Source organism: Struthio camelus, chromosome 2, assembly GCF_040807025.1.
Source record: "Struthio camelus isolate bStrCam1 chromosome 2, bStrCam1.hap1, whole genome shotgun sequence".
Classification (NCBI taxonomy): Eukaryota; Metazoa; Chordata; class Aves; order Struthioniformes; family Struthionidae; genus Struthio; species Struthio camelus.
In genome coordinates this window covers 55,181,063-55,206,323 of record NC_090943.1, presented here as the reverse complement: position 1 = coordinate 55,206,323, position 25,261 = coordinate 55,181,063, and the positions used below count along the sequence as shown (strand labels likewise).

Here is a 25,261-nt window from a genome sequence, read left to right as displayed (position 1 = left end):
TTCTGGAAGAATGCTTCTGTTCTTCCCTTCCCCACAGATGCACATTGATCTGGAATATCATGCTATTGCAAAGTTCTCAGTCTATCTAGTTAGATTTTTCATTTTTCTGTATTTATGAATGTTTATCTGCCTGCATATACACTGAACTGTAGTTACTTATTTTGTTTAATATGCAGCTGTTAGAGTAGTAAGCTATTTTGCTGGTTATGGTGTTTGGCCTCAGTCAGTTGTTTTACCATCTAATAAATGTCTGATGACAGAAAGCAGATATCGGAAAAGAGATGAATTAGGTTTTATACAAGAAATGTTTTTTTTGTGAAACTTAAGAGATCATTATTTTGGAGTAATGGTTAACACACTGCTTACGGTGATCTGTGAGGCTAATGTTTTGCAAGAAACTGTGGTATTGATCTTACAGACAGTGTTTTATGTGAATCAGTTTACCTATGTGTAACCTTTCCACTGTGCTTGAGAAAGAAATGAACGTATATGTATAGACATGTGCATATACACACACAGTTGTAATTGGCACAGCTGGGGACATAAATGCTTATGTTTATGGTTGGTGCCTCTATATATGTAATTCCTGCAAAAGCTTGTCTAAGCAATTATTGTTGCAAGGATTTTTCTGATACCTACCCTAAGTTTTCCAGAATGTAACTTAAGTCCCATTATTCAATGTCCTATATACAGTCAATGTGCAGAAAAGTTTTCTTTATAGCTACCTTTTAGTTATTTAAACATTGTTAATTCTATTCAGTCTTCTCCTCCCTATTAACATAGCAGCTCTGTTTTTTAATTTTTTCTTTAAATCAGGCTTTTATAGATTGCTGATCATCCTTAAGAATTTTCTGTAGGCTCCCCCTAATTGGTCTACACCCTTCTTGAAATGCAGTACACCATTTGGAGGGTTCAGCAGCTCATCTCCATGAAGCATGGTGCAAAAATGCTATGTGGAGGCACTAACTCCGATACGGAATGGATGTGACAGGTTATCACTGGTCCTTTTGAATAGTAAGAAATGGTACATGCAGTTCGGCGATGGGAACAGGAAATGGGGCTGGTACACTGGGTGTTCAAGCTTTCAGCACAGCTGTGTGGGGTTTGGACGTCAAAAAGAAGTATGAAGCTCAGAGGGAACTGCTGATGTATCTTAATGAATGAAATGTAGGTAGCTGTTAAATGATTTAGAGGTTTCTGAAGTCTGAAATGGAAGTCAGATGTCTGCTTCCAGATTTCCTATGCAAATCATTTTGCACTTCCCTCCCTTATACAACTCTCTTTGCATTGTATATTGTCTAGAAGTTTTTATCTCAAAATTAATAACATTGTGCTTGTGTGATAGGTGATGTAATGACCTCATAATAATAGGCATAATCCAAGTCATGTAAAATGTCAGCATTTAAAACAGAGCCATGATAAAATATCAGTGACTTAAACAGCAGTCACTTACCATGCTTTCCATGTTACAACTGATTTAATCATTGATGCCTTTTCTTCAGACTTGAAGCTGTGACACCTGATTTTGTTTAAGGTTATGCTATGAAAACGCTGATGGCACTGCCCTAGCCGGCTGGATAAAGAGTAACAAATAATGTGTGTGTTATCAATGTGTGTGTTGTCAGCATGATCAGCAGACCAACAGCATTCCATTCAAATCAAAAGGGAAGAAAGTTGCACCAGTTTGCCTGGGTTCTCTGATACCATGAATCCTTCTCACACTCATCCTATTGTATTTTCCTCCTTGTTTAGGATCAGTTAATGACTGGAACACTGCTGCACGTTTGAAAGCTGCTTGTTGCTATAGAAAACAGGTTTGTGGGTTTCCTTGTGTAATAAGCGGATACTGAAGAAGTTGCATGCCGATCATCCCTAAATCAGAGCTGCGTTAAGTAGGATTGTCTTATTGGGAAATAAAATAGAACTGAGCCCCTAGAGACAACAATGTATTGATGAATCCTACGATGCAGTGCTATGTAATATTAGTCAAGACATAGGCAACTGTCTTATCACTTGAAAAGAAATCCATTGCTAAAATGGTATTTCTTCCACGTCTCTCAAAGCAACTGCTCTACTTCACAAATGAGAATGTGGAGCTAAATATTGAAACAGTAAGGGCTTTTTTTCCCCCATTTTGAATAGCAGAGCCTTTATAGTTTTTAAATCTATAGTAGCTTCTTTCACCTCCTTATTAGCATGTTAAAACAGCAGAGTCCGTACTTTCTCCTTCCATATGGCTTTACAAGAAAACATTGACTGTGGTCATTGTTTACTTGTTTAAAAAATAGGATACATTGATCAAGTGCAAACTGCAGCAAATATTTACTTTACATAAACAATTCAGAATTTTTGTGCATTGATATGCATTAGAAAAAAACGAAACATAAAAAAATTACTTTAGTGAACAAGCTATACTTGTTCCCAGAGGACATTTTATAATAATAAGTGAAACATAGTTTTGCAGAAAAACTTATTTTGCTGGCGCTTGGAAGTGAGGTATAATGGCTGTCTGCAAGCAAGTATAGCACTTAAGTAGAAAACGTTTGGTCCATTTATGGTTCTTACTGTGGCCTCCCAAATGGAAAGTCAGACTACATGAACCCTAACTATTTAAAATATTACAGAAAATTGATCTGCTTTGCAAGCTAAGACTGTTCTGGAAAGAAGCAAAACCAATGGACAAGAGATACGGTCTTACGATCTTTGGTTACCATCTTGTGTAATGTAAGCATACTATATAACAGCCAAATCTTCTCGGGATATAATCTCCACTTAGCTGCAGGAAGACTGAACGTGCCCTATAAGTAACTTCTTATTTTCACGCGTGTTGCCATGAGTTCTTGTCGTAATACTGCAAGAAATCCTAACAATTGTAAACACCTAGATAACTCTGAATAACCTCAAATGTACATGTATCTCAAATCGTTTCTGTATCAAGGCTAGTCTAATCCATTAGCTTTTTAGGTTAGGAACTCTTTCATTGTAATCTATTTCTCATTATATGGGATAGACAGTGAGAGAACTTCTTGAAATGTGTGAAAGGGAATATTGCATGAGGAAACCGAGGAGAAGCAGTGAGTTTCGGAAAGAAGCTGCAGAATATAAGTTGTGTTCCAGCTCACAGAAGAAAGGGCTATTTTGGTTATGATACCAAAATATTTTTCTTCAGTTCTTCCAGTGCATTAACAGTAGTTTTTTCATACCTAGAAACTTAAAAGATCCTGTGAAGTTGATTGCAACCTCTTAATAAAGGCTACTTGTCCAACATGACATTATTGCATCTATGACATCTATATTAACTTGGATATCTTTCTCAATGACACTTACTGAACCAAAGGCTTTGTTTTCCCATCTGTTCCTGCAGCCTCTATTGATTTGGATAAGACTAAGTACATTGTTAAAGGTTTGAACTAACGATCTATTGAAGTTTATAAGTACCTGATTAATGGTTAAGATCAGAAGAAACTCTGCTGAGTTCAAGTGAGATAAGGGTTTCATGAAACAATACGTCTGATGTTAGGACACTCGATAGTAGTTCAGAAATGCCATACCTACATGATGCAAAGCAGTGAATGGACGCAAAGTAGCTCTACTAATTCATTTTATTCATAAACTTTGAAGGGGCAATTGTCCTAGCAGATTCTTTGATGGATCCATTTATTATTTGCTCCCCTATCTAGAACAAATTGGTATAAATATCATATTGTATGTTCTGGCTTAGTCAAAAGAAGTTTACTTATACCTGAGCCAGATTTCAACTTCTAGGTGGTCCAGTGGTGCACAGGCCTATTATTAATGAAGCTACAGCTTCTACACTTCATTGAATTGAAGCCAGAATGTGCAGCACTGTACAGGTGCAGGCTTAAGTGTAGCCAACTGTTTTTACCATACTGTTGCTATTTTTTTATCCTATGTTCTATTTCAAAGTTATGGTAAATGCTAAGCTGTGTGTAAGCCATAACACAGTATGTTTAGTAGGTAGAAATGAATGTTTCCTAACAGCATAGGAAACAAATGGCATTTGGCATGTAATTATAATTTGCATCAAAACCATGAAGTAGAATTTTGCTAGGAATTATCTGTAACAAGAAAATGACACTGCCAAATAATCTGTTTTCTTCACAAGTGAAGATATGATTTGTCAGTAGGACTTAAGTGAGTGAAATGTGAGGAAGGAACAATCTATTATTGAACACAAAGGAGACTAGTATTAAATTGAAGTAAAATTTTCACACAAAATTATACTGTGTTTATTCTGAAGTTTCAGGTTGGACAGAAAGAGGCAGCATTTGTTGCATTAAGGCAACTTTTTTTTTTTTCCCTGAAGGTGTGTACTGAAAGAAAGTGTAATACTTCTTGTTCTACATTTAAATAAGCAGTTTATGGAAAAAGCAGGTGCAGCTATAGAAAGTGAAATCCTTTATTATTTCCTCCTAAAGTCATCAAATACTGTTAAGCCTTATGAATAGTTGAAATTTGCATCAAATTTAAAGCCAATAGTTTCCTCTTCCAAAGGTTTTACTGTGCCTTGGGGAAGTATTGCTTTCCTTCAGGATTAAAGGGGAGTTACTGCTATGGGGAATAGTTATATAGTTCTCTGCCTTCTATGAGCATCAGGAACCATTCTAACTTAAAGAAAAACAGACCAATTTGGCAAATTTTCTCTACTGACAAAATATGAAAGATTAATTTTCCAGGAATGACATTTCTTAGCTGCCCATAACAATATTTTCCATCCCATGTTAAGCATTTAGCTGAAACTAAGCTATTGTTCTGTGATGAACTCTGGTTGTGCTCTGTACTTAAAATGGGATTAAAGTAAGCAATTATCTTACTCTAGAACCTTGTTCAGAGCTATGAACTTGAAGCTCCTAAGGAAGAACTGTTTTAATGTAACCTGTATTCTTGCTTAAGACACAAGAGATGACACTCAATATTATTACGCTTCTTTACTCCATTCACTCTTTTCTGACCTGCTGCAGTCTCCTGAAGGATGGGATGGTGTCATGAACACTCAGGCACAGCATATGCAGTTTAATTCAAATAATTGGCATATATTTGTTAGGCTGCTGCCTACAAAGAAAGCATTTCACTATGGCAATAGTGCAAGTGACGAAATGAATGGTCTGTTGGTTTAATTAAACCTCTCTCGCCTTGCTGCTTTCCCCACCCCATCCCCCATCAAGCCTATAGTAAAAATCAAGTAGCAGTAATCTTGAAATGAAAATGGAAATGTTAGTGGATTTTGAGGCAAGAAGAACCATTAGATAGCTTGACCTCCTGTATGTCACAAGAGGTTTCCGCCAGATAATTTATAAACCAAACTTAGTACTTTCGTTCTTGTTATTTATTATGGCATTGTTAAGTAATGGTATGGTAATGTTGTGAACTAGGAATACATTGTGGTTGTACAAGCGTGGAGAAGTAACGGAATTTCTATGCCTTACCTTCATATTGGACACACACTATTTTTTTGATTTTTATGTATAGCTAATATTCACGTATTTTTCCGCAACCTTTATGGCTTAGCTAGTTATTAGAGTTGTTGTAACTTGTGTGTACCGAATTTCAAGTGTGATACAGTGACACTGGATGCTGTAAGTATTTGGAGAAATTATTATGAACTTGCAGCAGAGAGCCACCATCTCCAAAATATTTCTTTCTTCAAAGGAAACAAACCCATTAATAGTACCAGTGCTGTCTAATCAGAATGCTGTATTATAGCATTTTCTTTTATTGCGTAGGATTAAGGTGATACTTAACAGTTTTGGAAAAAGCCAGAAGCTCATGAAGACAAAAGCACAAAAGTTTTGTAGTAAAACACAAACATCCATGAGATAGCAAAAAGAAAATGACAAAAGTTTTTTTTTTTTTTGCAATATCTTTACCCCTATCCCATCAATCCTCCAAAATCTTCCAGGGATTTTTTTTTCTATGAAATTTTTTTTCTATGAAATTTTTCTATTTTTATTTTCTATGAAATACAAGTCTACTGCATGTATATTGGTTTGTTTTGTGTCAAATTAAGTATGCAGAACAGTGAATTGTTCCCTCTTATTTGAGGATCACGCAGCTAAATAAGCAAAGGAAGAGCTCAGATCTAAGAGGTGCAGTATAGACTCTTTATTAGCAAAGACTTATTATTTAAACATATTCAGCTCCGAGTCTCTGATCTCATGACTATAGCATGCGTATAGATAATAGATTGCAGCTATTTCTATTGGAGGAAACCACAGCTCATTCTTAACACTTCAGGTCACCATTGCTTTGAATTTAATACAACTGTGTAAAATATAGTCATAGCACACATATGGATGAGATGTTGCAGGAAAATAACCATGCAGAATACGTAAGATTTACAACCTGGTGGTTTAGAAGCTAAGAGGCAGACTGAAGTGCCAGATGATGTGTTTTTAAAATTCCCTTTAAGTAGCTAACTCTACTGGTTTGCGTTTTTAAGTGGCTACACATCTTTAAAAAATACCCCAGAACTGCCTCAGCTTGTTTTATATATCTAAATGTAGCTTCTGCTGGGAAAGCGTTAAGTGAAGTCCTCATGGTTTCAAAATCAATGTATCTGCCCATAAGGGAAAGGAGAAATGGCTGCCTAGAGAAAGGTAAAAGAGAGCTTGGAATGTATATATTCCAAGCATATATGTGTATGTTCTATATGTACAAGCATTATATACATGCTTATATATGACTAAGCATATATACATATGTTCATCTTACAATTCATTCAGAACTAACAGAGTAATCCTCTGAAACGCTGGCCAAAGCCTAGAAATAGTGACTCTAGATGGTTTTAACTGAATTGAAAGAAAAAGCCAATCCATCAAAATAGATCCCACTTGGCTAAGAAACTTAGGACAGCGCATAACTTTTGAGTATTAAAAGGCTGCTAGCTGTAAGGCAGAGATGCTGCAGAGCTGTATAGTTCATGAAAAAGGTGGGGCCAAGAGGATTTAATTCTGTTGCATAGGATAGTTGCAGGTTTTCTACTGCATCTTAAAGACTAGCCTAATGATGAAGATGTCCTTTTTGCTCTTCAGTAGATGCAAAAGCAGCAGATGGAGCAAGAATGCAAAGGCCCTATCAACCTGGTGTTGAAGACCAGCCTTTGCCATGGGAAAACCTGCTTAGTCAGACTCAGCCACTAGACCATTCTGGTTCTTCTCTAGATAGATGTAAGTAAAATAAATGAGGTGCTAGTGAGGGAGAATATGGGTGCACCTTTCTGTTCCCCATGTTACTCCTTCTCCCCCACACTTGGTTCTTTGGTTGCTGAAAAGTGCTGCTCTTCCTGTCTTTGTATTGTGGACAGACTTTGGTGGCATGTATCTGCTGGCCTGGCTATGCCAGCCTCCATAGTGGATAAAATGTCATAGCTACTGACAGAAATCTTGTCAGCTGGCCAAGGAAAGGGCGTGGAGCTCAGATCTCACTTCCTCTGCAGACAAACCTTTGCGTTCACGCACAAGTCACAACCCTGGTAACTGTCTAGATGGAAGCAGGTATTCTTATGTCATGTTTACTAATTGTTCCATGAACTCGTGAAGCCTCATTTTGTGCTGATTTGAGACTTAACTTTTATGCCTGATGCCTGATAAGAAATAAACTAATGCTGTAATCTTTCCCGTAGAGCAGGAGGAGCTTTTCTCCTTTATTCCTACAGTTCTTTTCATGAAACTGTCATTAGCTTTGCATCTTTGAGCATCTTATCCTTCTTTCAGGTTTGTTCAAATCTGATTAAGGGATTAAAAAATATGAGGGCCTATGAGTGTCATTTCCTTTGGAAATGAGGCTGAAATAAAGCAACAGAAGATTATTTCAGAACTGGAAATAGACCTCAGATCTTGTAATGTGATGGACCCAAATTTCATCTGCTTTGTAATTTCAGAAAAATATTCACTCTCTGTCCCTTGCTGTGTAATAGCTGCTCCAGGAATCACATTGACATCATGACTATAAAGCAGCTTTTAGGTCATGATTCACCAAAACTGAAGTATTTGTGATGTACCCACTTAAAATTTGGGATAGCCAATTCAGGAACAAATTGTATATTATTATTTAGGCTGTGTGTACAGGGCTTACACAGGCCTGTGTAGTAAGTATCTGCAGCTGTCTGAAGGGATTGTAAGAAAGTCCTAATTTAGAACTTGCTGATGATGAAGAAAAAAAATGTATAGGATCATACAGATAGGATTATAATACCTATGTACAAATTGGCATATTTCATGTTTGGGCTGAAAAGATTAATTCTGGCATTTCTTAATAATTCATAATTCTACAGTGCTATATATCATTGATTTGTATTCCTTCACTTTAAAGAAGTTCTTGTTTTATAAATGAATATTTAAATAAAACAGACTTTCCCTCACCACACACCAAAACTGAGAAAACTGGGGAAATATAACTCTTGCTATAGAAGAGGTTAATACTACTTTTCATTCCTTTCTTCTTGTGCTTATGACAAGTCCCTCCTGATCAGCAACATCCCCGGAGAGCAAAACGTATTCTCCACCTGTTATGTTACTTGGTGCTGAAGCTGTCTTCCCTGCAGGCAGAGTCAAGAACAAAATCAGGGCAGAGGTAGTGAGGAAAAAAAAACAGAATTAAACAAATGTCTAGGGTTAAAAACATTGGTAGGTTGTCTGTGTTCTTGCTTTCTTGCTTTCTGATACTTTAGTGGAACTATTTTCCTCCAGAAAAGGAGGACTGCCCTAGCAAAGGAAATTCCCATTCACAGTTTGTTACATCAGTGCTGAGCTGATTTGGGATTTCACCATAACAATATAACAACAGAAAAGGGAACCAGCCTGCTACAGTCAGCTCTGAGGAAAACACTCCTTTGGAAAATGACCGGTTGTTTCTAGGTTGAGAAAGAGAAAAGCTTGTAAACAGAGGAAAACCGGCTCCTGTTATTTTAATTCTGAAAGAAATGTAACTAGTTGTTACTCCTGTGTTCCTAATTTGTAGCACTGAAGGATTATATAAGGAAATAGAAGTAATATGACTAGGAGGGTGTCTGTATTACTACTGTAATTTTAAACATCCAAGGAAATATATACCACAGTTCCATGTTACAATAGTACTGAAATGCCTTTCGACTTTCATGACCTGGTGAAGTTTTATTGTACTGATTTTACAGATATGAAATTGAAGTCAGCTTTTGGAAACTTCTAGCAGTAGAGAACTGAGGCCAGATTGTACAAGACCTGTGCTATTGATACTGTTTTAGTTGGTCACTACAATTATAGTAAACTCCTAGTGTATAGGATAGTCATCAGTGATGCTATCACAGTTAATATCACAGAATGGTTGAGGTTGGAAGGGACCGCTGGAGAGCGGCTAGTCCAACCAACCCCGCTTCTTAAAGCGGGGTCAACTAGAGCAGGTCCCTCAGGGTGACTGCTGCGGTTGCCTTTCCCTCTGTTTATGACAAGGTAGCCCTTGTACTCGTTCTAAGAGGTAATACTGAAAGGTAAATAATGACGCTAGGAAGTAATAAAAAGTGTTAAATTGACTCCTGCTCCCTTATGGACAGGACGAGAAGCAGCTGGTGTTTGTGGTGCGGTTAACTTTCCACGCCACAGCGAACATCTGCCACTGGATAGGGCTGCTCAGCAGCGGGGATGTTTCCCAGACGCGGCCCCTGTCCCAGGGAGGAGGAGGAGGAGGGTGCGCGCACAGCTGGAGGCGCTCCGAGCTCCTCCTTTGACTTCTTCCCCCTCCTCCTCCCGCGGGCGCAGCCGGCTGCGCCGTTAGCAAACTTGGCGCGCCGCAAACTCCGCCTGGCCTCAAACTTTCCCCGGGGGGGGGGCTCGGCGGCCCGGGAGGGGAGGTGGCGCCGGGGCCCGGGCCCGGGCCCGGGCGCAGCAAGCGGCGGCGGGGGCCGGCGGCGCCGCCATGGGCTCCGTGGCCTCCGCCCTCGGGCACTCTCGGCGCGCCGCCGTGCGGGTGGGCGCCGAGCCCGCCGCCGCTGCCGCCGCCCCCCGCCGGCCGCCGCCGCTGTCCGCGGTGCTGAAGGCCCGGGAGGCGGCGGAGGAGGAGGAGGAGGAGGCGGGCGGGCCGGCGGAGCCCGCGGCGCCCCGCCGCGGCGCCGGCGTCCGTGAGTGTCTGCGGGGCGGCTCGGCGCGGCGTGGCCGTATCGCTCAGCCGGCTGGCGGTGCCGGCCCGAGGGGGAGGGCAGGGGCGCTCCGGCGGTGACAGCGGAACGCGTGCAGGGGCCGGGAGGGAAGATCCCACCCTCAGACCTCTCCCTGCTTGACAGCAAGGAGCCAGAGCGGTTTGTTTAAAAGCAGAGCTCCGTTTGCTCTGGAAGTGTGATATGGGGAGGAGGCCCGAAAAAGGCGGGGAAGCAAACTACTGGAAATTTTGTTATGCCTTCCAGTGTTCTCATGCAATCGTCCGCGTGTAGGTTTAGGATGAGGAACGCGCTTGGTAAGTGCTAGGAGTTTCTTCTTGGAACTGTTCTTAAAGGGATGCTGGCTGTTTGAATTTGCTCACTCTGTGTCTAAACTTTCTTAACTAAGACTTCTGGTCATATTGTGTGTGCCTAGGTAAAAGTTTTTCCATTGCTGTCCTTCAGTTTCAGAACAATGCACAAGAGTTTTGGATGATTTAAAATGATCAATGTGTTTTATTCAGTCAGGAGTAATAAAAACGTAAGTCTGCATGCTGCATTGGTTGAAAATCTGTAAGAAATGACAAAGGGAAGGGAGGGATATATCTCATATGAAAGCAAAGTTACATACTCAAAGTAAATATTATGCTTTTTATGCTGCTTAACATCAACTTCCCCTTGTATAAATACTTCCAGTTATATTATGCGGTTGGTGAGTGTAACTGTTTAATGAGGCTTGCTTCATACCTCTTGTCCTTTCTACTCTAGATCGTGTAAACAAGGAACAACGTATTTAAAAACAGTTGTTTAACAAAGCTTAAGGGTACTGAATTAACTAAATGCAATGTATGGCTCATTTTTAAGTGCAGGACCTCTCATGAGAAGGATTGCCCATGGTGCCATTTTTCTTTCATACCGTTCCTTCTTTTCTCCTATTTTAATATTTCCTATTTATGACATAGCATTAATTGGGGCAACTGTTTTTATGTTCCATCAAATTTTTTTACATCTTACTTGCTCAACATTTCCTCATCATTCGTATCTTATCACTTCAAAGCCAGCAGTTCTATCTTCAGTACAATGCGGTTGAAATATGATCAACCTTGTAATGCAAACATGACAAATTACTCAATAATTCAGAATAATATGGTGAGATCCGAGGTGTTGTAATACCCTGAAATAGATGTAGTGATAGCAGTTGATACTGACAGTTTGCCCTTTGGAGTTATCTGATTATGCTTTCTAACTCTTCACACTACAGGAGAAAAAAGTATGTATAGTGAAATATGCAATCTGTTAGATCTAGTTTTCTCCAGTACACCTGCAATAAGATATAATTTAACTGGAATTTGGGTTGAAGGAATAATACTGGAATTAATTTGGCATTAAGATACGTTTGGACCCTGTTTATTCAGGGCATTCATCTTAGCATTTTTTTTTCCTCTGAGTGATTCATTGGTTGTGGACTTCTAATACTTTAGAAATCTTTCTAAGTGCATCACCAGTGTTGTAGTCAGTTCGGTTAAGAGTGAATACTGTGCTAAGCCTGGAGGCCTTGATCTGCTGCTGATAGTTCCAAACTAATATTTAAGTTCACAGGGTGTTTGTTGTTGCTTAGCTGCACATTCTAGATCTAAATATTTCTCAAACTTGTTATTCTCAGGAATGGTATCACCCTTGCTTTTGCTGCAGACCTTTGTAGTATTTTTAATATATTCTGCTTGATTATGCCAGGAACATATACTAATATCAGCTTAGCAGTGTCAAATGTAATAGGAAATAGATTTCCTCCTTTATGTTGTAAACCATATAATTAAACTTAGGAATAATTACTCTGCCTAATTAAACAAATAGACAGGATACTATGTTTTGAGGTTAATTTAATTTCATTGAAGGAGACCGAAAGACTGTCTAATACTTCAGGAACTATTTGTCTATTTGATGGATTTTGCTTGCGTCAAACTTAAAGGCTCAGTTTTAGCCAAAGCTTGAATTGTTGGTAGGGAGAGGTGCGTTGCTCTTGTGAGAATTCCTGGAGACATTGCTTCGCAAGGGACTTACCTGGTAGTTTCCTGAGCTGTGGGTGGCGTGGTTACAGGGACTGTTCTGGTTGGTTTACATCAGATATGTCAAAGACAGGGTCTGACGCAATCCGACCTGAAATGCCGCGGGTACCAGCATATGGCATTTCCACTAAAGAACATTTTCATCCACTTAAGAGCAAAATATTTTTCAATTACAGTTTGCAAAGTGGGTTCCAATGTTTTTATTAATCGTAAGGCCTAGTCTTTAAGTCACAGTATCATAATGCGTAGTTCAGAGTCAGATTCTACGATTGCAGGGAAAAAATATGTTTAGGGTATGACATATGAATGAGAGAAAAGGCATAAATTAATGAAACCTTAATTTATCTCTGATGCTTTTTTGATCATAAGGCCTCAGACAATATAGGAAAATGATTTATTCTGACACAGTGCAACAGTCTCTAAATCATGCAACACTCTCTAAATCATGTGACTTACTGGCTACTTCTGATCATACCAGGTAAATGCAGGTAACAGTATTCGCAGTTGTGTGATGAATGATATGACGCTGGCTCTGTGCTTTTGATTTGTGACACAGTTCAAGAAAAAGGAAAGCCTGAAGCCTAAAGCAGAAATGAACAAAAAGATTATGTGAGGAAAGACAAAATACTACTCTGCCAAGGAGAACACTTTCTAGCTCACACTGAAGTGGGGGTCTCTCCCTCGTTCTCAGCAAGAATTTAGCAACTCAGAACTTAATTATATAACTTCAAGTTATACTTAATTTTGCAAAATATTTTGCGGGAGATTTACCAAGTATTAAGAAATACCTCAAAATCCAGATTCAAATACATCTTGTGAGACAGTGTCCTAACTTATGAATGTGTTTGTTCATTTAGGCCAGACTGTGTTCATCACTAGTGGATGAAAGTCAGGAGTGTCCTTCCTAACTTGGATTACTACATGAGCGGGCCTCTAGCTTGCCCTTTTGATTACTCCTGGCCTTGCTCCTTTGTCCCGTGAGCCTGTCCCAGGGAGTGGGTTGTTTGCTGATCTGTGGGGTGTTGCTACTGTAGTGACAATCAGTCACCAGATCTCCACTCTTGACTTTGTCATCAAGCCTTCATTTATTCATTAGTGCTAAAAACTTATGAATTAACTTTTTTATCCTTCATCTTCTCAAGCACAGGGAGTTTTTACTGAAAAACTAATGTAAATATCATTATCAATGATTATGTGACCTCCAGTCCTGAAGATCTGGTTTCACTGCTCTATTTCCATTAACCAGGAGTCCTGCAGCCACTGATTTCTCTGGTAACTTCAGAGCCCTTTCCTGGCACTCCACCTGAAGCAAGAGTGCTCTTTTCCATGGCTAGCTTGCAAATAAACATCCCATGTGGTCTCCTAGCAACCTAACAGTCTTTTATAGAGCCCTCAGATGTTAAATTACTCTTTCATGTCCAATCACAAATGCTGCACCTCCCACCTCCTCCATAAGATGACAAGGACTTGCCACATTATCTGCAATGAGTAAGAAGGATGAGAGGACTCAGTGAGCTTCTTTGTTTCTCTGCCCAGGTGCCAAACAGTCCCAGTGGTTACAGTTAGAGAGCATAGTAGTTAATGAGGTTTCAGTCAGTCATCTTTTGTTTCATGTAGTGTGGGAGTACATCAGTGACAGACCTTTTTGCTAGATTAATGGAAAAGGCTGTGTGGAAACATTAGTGTTCTTTGGAGCACATTATCTATGGTTAATCTGTAGTTGAAATGTGATATATTTGCTTTGGATACTTTTCTGAAAATGTTTTATTCATAATACATTTCTTCTATTGTATAGGACACATTTTAAGATAGAGTTGTGCATACATTAGAACAGTGGGCATCAGCTCAAAGTCTTAAAGCTGTAAACGCTTACATGCGTCAAAGGTGCTGTACTCACAGTTACGTACTTAGGTCTTTGCAGACTTGGGAACTTTATAAGTAGAGCTGAACTATGACAGAGAAGGAAACCAACAAATGGATTGCTTTTTCACACTTCTCTTTTATTATCCGTAACTCTTGAAGAGAAATTCTCATCTCTTGCCGATAAGCTCTCATAGGATTGCAGCAGAAAAGGCAAGTTGATTACACAGGGGAAAGAAGGCCAGGTACAGGAAGGCAGGAGGTAGTTTTAATGTCATGTTTTCATCCCTTGTACTTTGTGATGCTATTTGTAAGCAATGGCATTATCTCTGCAAACCCAGGCGGTATTATGTATTTCCAGTACTACTGAGAAGACAGAAGGGGAAAGGAGAAATTAGTCTGGAGAAGGTTTTGGGGATGTGAGCTGCAAGAATAAGCATGCAAAACGATTTCCTTAAATCAGAAAGAATACTTAAGGTTTTGATTTGACTGTCTGGGAAACAGCATTCTTTGTGTTGTGCCCTTCCTCTGTTAACAGCCAACATTTTGCTGGACACCAGCCATTCCTTCCAAACTATGTTCTTTCCATGGATTTTTATTGATTGTTTTCTACTTTTATCTACTTCTCTGCTGTCTTCATTCATGTCATTTTCTAAGATATCGAGAACTGTATCGTATAACGAATGCAAATCTACAGAAAGTGTCTGACTTCTGGTAATATGCACATACAAAAATAGTTTAAAAATACATCTGTATTAGTTACTTAGGGTGCCTCAGGGCTCTAGTGCTGGCTGTTTATGGAAAAAGGAATAATTTAGGAGGCTAAATTTGTATTAAGCAAGTGAGATATATGTATCTAAATTGGGCTCTTGGGGACTGTTTCGGGGTAAGAGCATGCAATGCTGATAAAACTTGCTAATTATTGCCTAGCAATGTGGTTATTGCTATGAAATACGAAATATCAGAATTCAGTCATGCTTAACTGGATGAAAATGTGTACAAAGAGTAAAATACTAATTTGATTTGAAGATTTTTGTTAGGTATTGCTGTGAAAAGCTAAATGGCTGACGTTATTTCAAGGTGGTGATATTTGGCTCTTATAATGTAGCAGGGGCATGCTGCCAAAATGTTAACAGGGGATTTTCAGAAAATATACCGTTTAGCCAATGGTTAGTGTGTCCGTGGCTTTCTACTCCAAAGCACAGACCTCTGATACTTCAGCTAATGAAATAATTAAAGCAGTACTGCACAGCTTTAGCACCCTTTTGAGCACATAGGGTGCACATTGCCAGTAGTTTGTTAAATTAATAATTAATGTATAACAACAAATATGACATGCTTATAGAAGAGATAACAGTAGTTAGCAGGAAACTTGGTTTTATCTTGATGTAGAAAAGGTTGTGGTTAGAATCGTAGTTACAGAGAACATGTAGTCTAAAAGGCGGAGTTTAAATATATGAGTTTTGTGTTCAAATATTAGACTCTCAGTTCTTCTTAGTGTCTCATTTATAAATCTACTGATGTTTGTGATCCTTGTGAATAGAGTTATTTTCCTAGTAGTAAAGGCTGGGGATGAAAGACAAATATTTAATACCTCCCTGTGGAGGAGATGGAACTCGGGCCCATTGATTTTCAGATAAGCGTTTTCTTCTCTTTGCAGGAAAAATACTTAGGCAGGGAGCTTCTCTCCCTTTCTGAAGACTTCTGGATTCGTCCCCATTCTTTGAGGGGTTTGAGACAGACCTTCTAATTTAGCAATTGCAATGCACAAACCACTCTAGGGCACAACTCTGAACTCCTTAGAGAGCCTAGGTACATCATCCACATCAGTAATTGGATAAACCCGGATACCCTTGTTCCTTCTATGCTAAGGCAGTGTTTTGGTCTATTAAGTTACCTGTGCTTAGTGGAAAGATTAACTTGGTTCCAAGTGGATTAAGGAGAGAGTACCGTGTGATCAGGAACATGTTTTTAAGATGAATGCAGCCAGACAATCCTTTTGTACTGTTCTGAGCAAAGTTTAATCTTTACTTTGAAAGTATCTCACTTCTTCTGAGAGCTCAGAACTGACAGGCAAATTCTCTCCAATTATTCCTAAAAGCCCAATGAAAAAATATTCCCTGCTTAAGCTTTTCTTGGATGCTGACATGTCTCTATTTTCTTTGGAAGTGCCATTTTGCATGCTGATGGTGAAGTGAAAGGGAATTTGGAGGACACAAACTCCACGCACTTGGAGGATCCAGAAGCTGTCTGATCCGGGATCCTTAAGCTGTCTGAACAGGGTGGCCTCAGTATTAATCAGAAGGAGATTTCATACTGTATTTTTCATTTTAGGTTGATATACAGTCTCTGGTGCCTGTTTTGTAAAGTAGGCTTACCTTCCATTGCCTCATAGTTCAATGGGAACTTTTGCTCCATCTTTTAAAATACCACTTGTCCTCTGCAGGGAAACTGTCTATGTTAGGGCCATGAGTGCACTAATAAGCCTTAATTGCCCTCCTCAGTCTTAATTGCCCTGACCAGCCGCAACGGGGCCTCCACTCACAACCCCTGCTCATGAGCTCAGGAGCTCCGTTTAAGCTCAGCCCTGGGCTGAGCTAAGCTTTTGGTCTCTGTCTGAGCTATGCTGTAGGAGTGCTGTCTCTAGCTCTCTCACAGCCCTGCCCTTGCCTGGCCCTGGACCTTGTTGATTCGGACCCCAACCTCTCAGCTGTCTTTCTGGCTTGACCTTGGCCCTGCCTTGTCGCTGTGGAATGGCCTGGCTGTTTTTGGACTTTATCTTACTCTGATTGCTGATCCTGATTACTATTGCTGGACCTCATCCTAACTCAGCTGCCCAGCTTAATATCTGACCTGCTTCATCACTATAGACGTGCTTGGCAATCTTGGCCTGCCCTGCTCACCTAGCTTGGCAGTAGGATGGGCCTGGGCTGATGAGGTCCCTGCCCTGCTGGCCCTTGTGTCCCCCTTGACTCCTTGGCCCTGAGGGAGCAGCCAGCTCTTGCTGTGCTCCAATGTTCTGACTGGTAAGCAATCTCTCAGCCTACTACTAGAGTTGAGGAGAAACAATTTAGTGCCCCAGGATGACAGGAAGCTGTTAATTTTTTTTTGTTGTTGTTTTAATCACATCTTGGAAAATCATTATCTCTAGTTTAGCATAGGTTTCTGAAAGTATGTGAAATATGAAACCCATTAAAAGCAATGGTATTACCTTATTGAATAGTGTGAAACCTTGGGAGAAATGTTATTTAAGGAAAGTGTTTCCTCCAAGTCTAGAGAGACTTAAGCTGGCTCTGTGCATAGTAACAACTCTAGAACCAAACATGCTTGGCTAATAAGCTTAGGCTGGACTGATTACACTGGGCACTGTGCTGCCTGAATATTACTACACTCCTTTGGATGCAGGCTGGCAAAGTGAGCACCACACCGTGTCACACACCATTTGAGCTGCCAGGCTTAGGCTGGTCATCATATGGCATAAATGTGTCTTCAGTGTGGATGACCAGATATTCCTAGAGGAGATTGTTCTTAGGGACCAACAGCAGCTCGTGGGATGCAATTTCCTTGTCTCATAGGATCTTTTCCACTGTCTCTGCTTCTTAAGATACAACTCTTGGGAGGTGCTTGCTCTGAGGGTGAGAGATTTGGGGGGTGGAGAGGGAGGAGCACTCCAGCTTGGCCATATGCCAAGCTGCACAACAGGCACGTCAGTCTGTCATGCAGTCTGGTGCTGGAACTGTAACCTCACTTCAGTCCGCAAAATAGTATTTTAGGGTACTAAATGCCACTTTTCTGTAGTCTCTATAAAAGCATAGATACAGATTTTAAGCAATAACTAGATTTTGGAAAGCTTTCCAAGGAAGCAAAAAGTCAGTATGCCTGTTTCGTGGAGGAGGAGATCAAAGTATAACACCCAGCTGCAAGGGAATGAGCCTTACTAGGTGGAGTAAGGAGCTACCACCTGCAGCTGAGCGGTAGAGGTTGTACATGCCCTAGACCTCAGGGCTGAAGCGGCTTGGCCAAGGTCCATGGCAAAGACAGGCATAGAAATCAGTTCTCCTTGGTCTTAGTCAGGTACTGCATCTACTAGGCCGTGTAGCTCTTTATGGAGTTTGGGACATTAAAGTGTGTTTGTTAATGTTATCCTTAACAGAGATTGTTATTGCAGAGTGCTGCAAACTTCTCACCATTTGTAGGGAAACTGTCTGGGCAGAACTCTTGAGTACTAGCAGATCTGCTCAGAGGACCTTGTGTCCCTCGCCTGCAATGGCAATGCTCTTGAGGCTCATGCTGAGCACTGAGCGGATGCAGCCAGTGGGCGATGTCTACTGATTGCTCATAAGCAGTAATTCGAGTGCTTTATTTGTAAAATAATATCTGTATGGATTGTCCTGAAGTGCTTAAAATGTGCTAGATCAGATAGCCATGGGTGCAAAGAGTGAACAGTTTGTCTGAGCCAGCACATCTCTGATAGATGCTGGTCTTCCTTTTCTGTGGATGTCAACAAGTGGTGCAGATGTGTTGGTGAGGGTGAAATGGGTCACAGGAATATACTTGTTCTTACTTAATGTTTAATAAAATATTTAAATATTTTGAGTTTATTTCTAGAAGTTGAAAAACTGCAGGAAAAGAGTAACAAAAGCCCTGCCAGTGCAATTGTAAGTCACTTGTCTGTTTGCACATTATTTTTTCCTGTTGATGAGCCACAAAAACAAACATGAGTCTTTCGCTGCAGTAAATCATCAAATAGGACTTTGCTCATTCTCTGTGAAGTAAGAGTTCCATTCTTGGCTTGTTAATGTGCAGATCCTTTCTCTGAAAGCCCAAGGATCACAGAAGGATCTGGCTGGTTAGATGCACAGCATATAGCTATCCAAGTTTCAGCAGTTCCAAATTAACATGCATTGAGTGTCTGTGGTAGGAAATTTAACTTTGAGGCTTTGAGGGGCAAGCGGATACATAGACCATGTGCAGCTAGAGTAAGCATAAAGATAATGCTTATACCTCTTAACTCTTGCGAGCAAAACATTGTTGGTCTCCCACACTGGTGAATAAGGCACACTATGTTTATTTCAGGTCTGGGTTCTGTTTCAAATTAGTTCTGGCAGGCAAGGAAAGAACGCTGGAAGGTGGGAAGTTATTCAGAGAAAATGATAGCTGTACCCCTGTGCTGATGTTACCTTTTTTGGTAGGGCTCTATTGCAGATACTGCCCTGAGCTAAAGGGACCTTCGGTCTGACTTGTGGCAGCTCTCGTGTTGTGTCGCTTAGGACTGTCTGGCTCAAGGAAATCTTTCTTTTGGCCTGCTGGGGAAAGGGAAGCAGATGAGGAGACTGTGGCTGCCATCGACTCTTTACAGTCTCTTAGGTACCAGTGCCTCTAACTGTCTGGGCCAGGGAAACAGGCTTTCACTGTTAGGAATGAGCATTAGGAATAACAGCCTTAAGATGAAGACTTTCTATATTGGCTTTGCATATTTCTCTGAAATGTGAAGTGAAACTGTAAAACTGTATAAGGAAGGTTACAGGCATAACTCTGCACCTATGCTTTTTAATTCATTTCTTTTACTTTCTCTAAATCATAGTCTGCCTGCCCTTGCCTCTTGGAGAAGAACCTGTTTTTTTTTTTTTTTTTTTTTGTAGTTGCTGTCAACACTTATGAATCACATTCCCTTATCAAGGGTGCAATTACAAGAAAACTTGACACAGGGATTTTTAGAACATAAGACATGACTAGAGATTATTGTTCTGAGCTATAATTAAGTGCTCGTTTTATTGTAGTGGATCTTGAAGGGAACTTGATTGTTATTATTAACTGTAAGTGTGAATACATGTTTTTGCAACAAACACAACTGCAGCTGTTAGGTAATTGCTAAGGCAACATCAGATGGAATTCTCCCTTAGTTTGCTTTTCTTCTAAACTTTTCCTTATTCTGAGATATATTTGCATGTTTAAGCATATGTGCTTTTCCTGTGTCTTGCGTATACTTGCCCAGGTCTTAGTCCCTGCCTATGTCCCTTTTTGACTGTTCCAGCTACCTAGAGGAGAAGCAAAGGGGCCCGAGGTGCTCATTTTGCATGGACTAGGCCAAAGGCTGTGTCCTATTTAGTCTTTTTGCCATTTGACCTCTACAGCCGTAGTAACGTCAGTGTACAGTATCTAATTTCCCATTCAAGCACCTGTCAATGCTGTACTTTCCTAGGCAAGGTCCAAAGGCTACTATAGCAGACTACCTGTACTGCTAAGTGCACAAGGCTAGGGAGTAAACTTGAATGCTGATCATCCATCTGTTTTTCTGAATAGTTAGCTTCCTCCCTCGCTGCTGCTGGCCTCTGTGGGGGCCTGCACACAGCTGGGTGGTTGTGTACAAGGGGTTCTCGGCAGGCAGAACTGCAAGGCTGGCCCAGGTCTGGCTCCCTCCACGGGTATGCCTTAAGGGCTCTGGGTCCCAGAGGAAATGTGAGGCCAAGAGTAGTGTAGACAGGCCAGTCTGTGTCACTTGGCCTCAAGACCAGAAATGCTTCTGATTTATTTAGCACTACAGCCTCAAAAATCCATCAGCAGTGTGCTGACTGAAGCACGTGGTTCTATAAAAGAGGAATAGATATTTATTTGTGAATAATAATAGTACTTTGTAATAGCGCCCTGGAACCAAAATGAGAATCTGGATCATGCTGTCTTTATGTTAGGGTGAAATTTAGTTGTTTGCAGCCACAAGACCACTTATATTCCACATAAATCTATTTTCAGGACTAAGAGCATTGCATCCATATTGAGCTGGCCCACAGCAGAGGCTGAATTTTATTCTTAACAAGAATGATTAAATGAAATTACCTGCTGAATACTTTTTTCTCTCCAAGTGACAGATTTTATGCCATTTGCAAATTGTGGTTGGTACAAAATTCTCCTCTGTAGAGCCTAACCTTCTGTTGCTCCCGGTGCTCATACCGTGGGCTTATACATTGACCACTCTTAAGTGCTTCCTCCTTTGTGTTCAGAATAAAACTTAGTCTGCTAGTTAGCATCCTGTTTTGCTGAAGGGAAATGAAATTCAAGACAGACTTCTGAAAATGTAAACATTGCTGAAGCAAGATGTAATGTACATCTGATAAAAGTGGCACTGCTACGTTTTTCAGTATTAGTGCTAGTGATTTCTTAAATGATCTCGACTTGCAAATGTGTAGTCTGTTATCACAACAGAGATTATGGTGTTCAGTTTTAATATGATTATATCAACTCCATTTCAAGTATGATATTAAAGTTGTCAAAAGTCTTAGAATGAAATGTCTTGAGGGAATTAGAAAATAAGGTTGAAGTTGTCCTGAATGAACAGCTTTCAATGAAGAAAATCATTCTCTTCCACCTTTTCAGTCTTCAGTACAGATAGAAGTCCACAGGCTTAACACGGCTCTCTCCAGAAAAAGTATGTGTATCAGCAGGTAACACAAATGTCCCAGTTTCCATGCAAAACCAGTTTCCCTGGTAACCCCTTGCCTATTCCTGTTCTGGGACACTTCTGTACAATATCTGCCACTTGTGCCAAATTTTGAGGTAACTTTGTGATGTCTGTGTCCTACTATTTGTGGACTTTGAATCCTGGTTGACATGTTGCTTGTTTTTATGTGTAATAAAATGGATTTTTTTTTTCAGGAGGCAGAAAAGGACCTTGGAGCTTCACTGAAGTCAATAAATAGGTGTGATTTAACTTTAGTAGAATGGAACACAACATTGAAAGTATTTTTTCCCCAGGAACCCCTGGTCTGCACTAAAAGAAATTGGCCTTATGATCCCTTTCTACCCCCCCGCCCAACCTTATCCTGGCCCTTTGTTTGAAAGAATCAAGCAAATACAGCCTTCAGCTCTCTATCTTTCTATTTATTAGTGTCTCAATGGCTGCATTCTTCTCTTCTGTCTGCTAGGTACCTGCTATGTTCCCCTTAGGACTGTGTTGGATTCAGCAGCTGTGGTTAAAGATGTTACTGCCTATATAGTACCTCTTTTCTTCCCACTCTCCCTTCTACTGGAGGTTATCACTACTGTAACAGCAACAAACATCTGCTGGCTCCTCAGTTGCTGCAGTTTGAAGTTGGCTGATATAAGCTAGTATACTAGAGCTGTGAACTGCGGTAGCTGAAGAAGCATTGCACAGTTGCATTGCCCCTTCTCTGACGTGGATGTTAATCTCCAGCAGAATAGAAGAGCTGGAGGAGGTAACTGTTGTTAATCTGCCAGAGCCAGTATGACAGAGTCCTGAGTTTCCGGTTTTACATTGGGGTGAAATTCTGGTTACAGAGAAACCAACAGGAATTTACCCAGTGAATTCATTGGGATCAGAATTTTGAGGCTGGTGTGTTCTGAGTGTTAGACAGGTATGTGGTGCCAAGGTTATGGGCTGAGGGTTAACTTTCAGTCCGGCCTCTAAGAAACAGGTATTTATTAAGGTTCCAATGGAGTCAAAGCCAAATAATCTTTTTTCAAAATATTGAACCTCTACAGCAAGTTTAGAAGCATTTAGATCCAGAATACTAAACAGAGGTCATTTCCATTGCAAAATAACTTTTGCACATATCACTTGAACTGTGCAAGGTTTTTGAAAATGTTATTTATGTTCATGTTTTTGTGCACGTAGATAGAATTTTGTTGGGGAGCGGAGTGGACAGGAGGGAAGATTTGAGGCTGAATGTGCAATGCTTTTGCTAAAAACTCAGCATTAAGCCTACAGATATTAATTGTATAAGATTCTCTTGGCTGTAATAAGCCAAGTGAAAACAGTTTAGAAATTAGTGATTTTTCAAATGGTAATTATTTATAAAGTGTTTGTTCTATTTACAAGAAAAAACTTGCTTCTAATTCTACAGGAGTGAGGTACAATGGAGGTGGAAACCACTATCAACAGCAGTGGTCAAATGTTTTGTTCTCAGAGGTCAATTTAATCAGGTTCTTGTGTTTTAAACACAAAATGAAGTGGAAAGGAGAAGCAGTAGCTTGTATCTTATTCTAGGTTACCACAGCATGTTCACATCTGTAGTATGACTATTTTCTTTGGAAAGGCATTGTAACAGAAGGATGCTATCAGCACTTCATCTAAATCACTTCAATCTATAATATAAAGTAGACCAGAGTTTTCACAAGGTATAGCTTAAGAGCTTGCTGGGCCTCCTTATTTTAAATGGTGCCCTGCTGACAGCTTCCATCTCTGGGTGGAATCTTGGTTTTGATTACCTGATCTTGTTGTTCTTTTACTTTTGAAACTCTGGTTTCAATGGAGCCATTTGTGGTTTCTGTTAGTGTAAGTGACAGTCACTTCTGTCTGCAGCAGAGCTGAGTCAGCTGCTCCGATATCAGAATGTGTACCCAGTTTTCCTATGTTTAGTTTAGTACGAAATGTAAAATCTCCTGTTGTGTGTCAGGCTCAGCATTCTTATATCAGATAATTCCTGTAAATGCTTACCTATGCTTTTACACATGTAGTTTATTACTAACTCTGAAGAAGTGTCCTGTCCCTCAAGCATGCCAGAAACATTAAAGCGTGCCAGAAACATTAAAACGTGCTTATGTAGCACAGAGTCAGCAAGGAGCAGTGCTGGTGCACGTGCCTGAGGTCATCAGATAAAGCTGGGGCTGTCTTAAAACTTGATGAGGCCATGAATATCAGTTCTGGGCCTGAACAAATAACTTTAGCACTTGTGCTCAAGGAGGGCAGGCCTTGCAGAGTCCTGTGCACCTAAGGGACTCTCCAACATGCTCATGGTGCCTCCTGAACTGAACTAACTGTATGTTGGTCTTGGGCCGTTAGAGCCTTTTCATACCGCAGGCTGGAGGTTTGTCTTCTGAGTGCCCATACCTCAAGGTGACTCTGAAAGTAATTTGTTCTCCACATCCACTGTTTTGCTTTACTCTATTGCTAACTGTTTTTTTTTTTGTCTCAGCCAGGCAAGCTGCAGTCAGCCCTGCCATGACCAGAGGAGGTCTTCATAAAATCCAGACAGGGATCATTCTGATGGAGTATTGCAAGCTAGGCATCTCTGCCTGAATCCCAAACTCCAAAATACTGTGCTATGTGTGTGTTTGTGGGGGGAGGATATTTTCCAAATGTGGAGGCAAAAATTTTGAATCACACTTTCCCATCTTTTTTTTAAATCTCTTTTAGCTTTTCATGTTAGAAAACCTATAGGATGGATTTTCTTTTTAAATGAAGAACAAGAAATTCTGCACCAGTTGATGTAGCCCACAACTGGATCATTAATCATCTCTGCCATCATTTGAAGTTAGAGTAATATTGAAAAATGATTGCCCAAATTTGAATGAGCTCTTGGTAAACCGTGTTTTCTAGCTAATGTGGACATCACTTGCACATTAGCTGGAGTACTGCTGTTGTTCAGCGTTAAATTATGTTATAGTATTAATATTTTCATCTTGTTACCACAGAAGCAGTAGAAGCAGTGAGTTAGTCTTGAAATTTGTAGCTGATATAAATATATATTCCCTCCCTGAAATTTATATATATATATATATATATACATACACATACATATACACATACATATACACATACACACACATACACAGTCCTTCCCCTTCCCCTTCTCCCCAAAAAAGAAAAAGGTGTTAGCAATCAGTTATTCAGGTAGGACTACCAGCAGGAGTTATATTGTGTTCATACTGTCTGCCAACATGGACACCTTGCTATGTAGGTTCTGTTTTGGGCAAGGATCTAAAGTTTCTGTCCTTACATGTTTTCCATCTAAGTGTAATTAAGCACTGTATTGAAGAAAAGAATCCTTCTGGAGGAAAAGTTGACTGAAGCAACATCAGCCTAGTTGATCTATGCAAATAGGATTTACATGGATAAAACTTTTCACACTCAAAATATGTGGATTTTAGCTTGGAGAAATTTTTTTTTAGCTTGTCCAATACACCTTCCAATCAGAAAATCATAGATATTTGGACTTCACATTCGGAAACTATCAATAGTGATGTGGAAGAAATGTGCATGTGACTTCAATTTCCATTGTTTCACTAAGCTGTGTTCAAAAACCATAACAGACTTTTCTCTTGGGAACTGGTGGTTTAGTCAAAGGGGATAATTCAATCAGTCTGTTGGACAAACGTTTTAATTCATGAAACTTAATTTCTGTTGGACTAAAGTTTACTTTTATGTATTCTGAAAGTAAATAAGGCCAACTTTGCATGTATGTGGCACTCACAT

The 25,261-nt window shown here is 40.0% G+C and overlaps 1 protein-coding gene across 2 annotated transcripts in view; it reads left to right on the top strand.

Moving 5' to 3' along the window:
- Window positions 1-10,044: 10,044 nt before the first annotated feature.
- The window catches only part of PDE1C (phosphodiesterase 1C), a 411,928-nt gene continuing 396,711 nt past the window's right edge, over window positions 10,045-25,261 (top strand). The window contains exon 1 of one of the 2 annotated variants that reach the window (XM_068935844.1): window positions 10,045-10,111. Coding sequence is in view for 1 of the 2 variants with exons in the window: in XM_068935837.1 (XP_068791938.1) it covers window positions 10,383-10,443 (61 nt within the window). In the remaining variant the exon portion in view is untranslated. Of the gene's footprint in view, window positions 10,112-10,138; window positions 10,444-25,261 lie in introns of those variants that run through there. The other variant, XM_068935837.1, reaches the window with a different exon arrangement.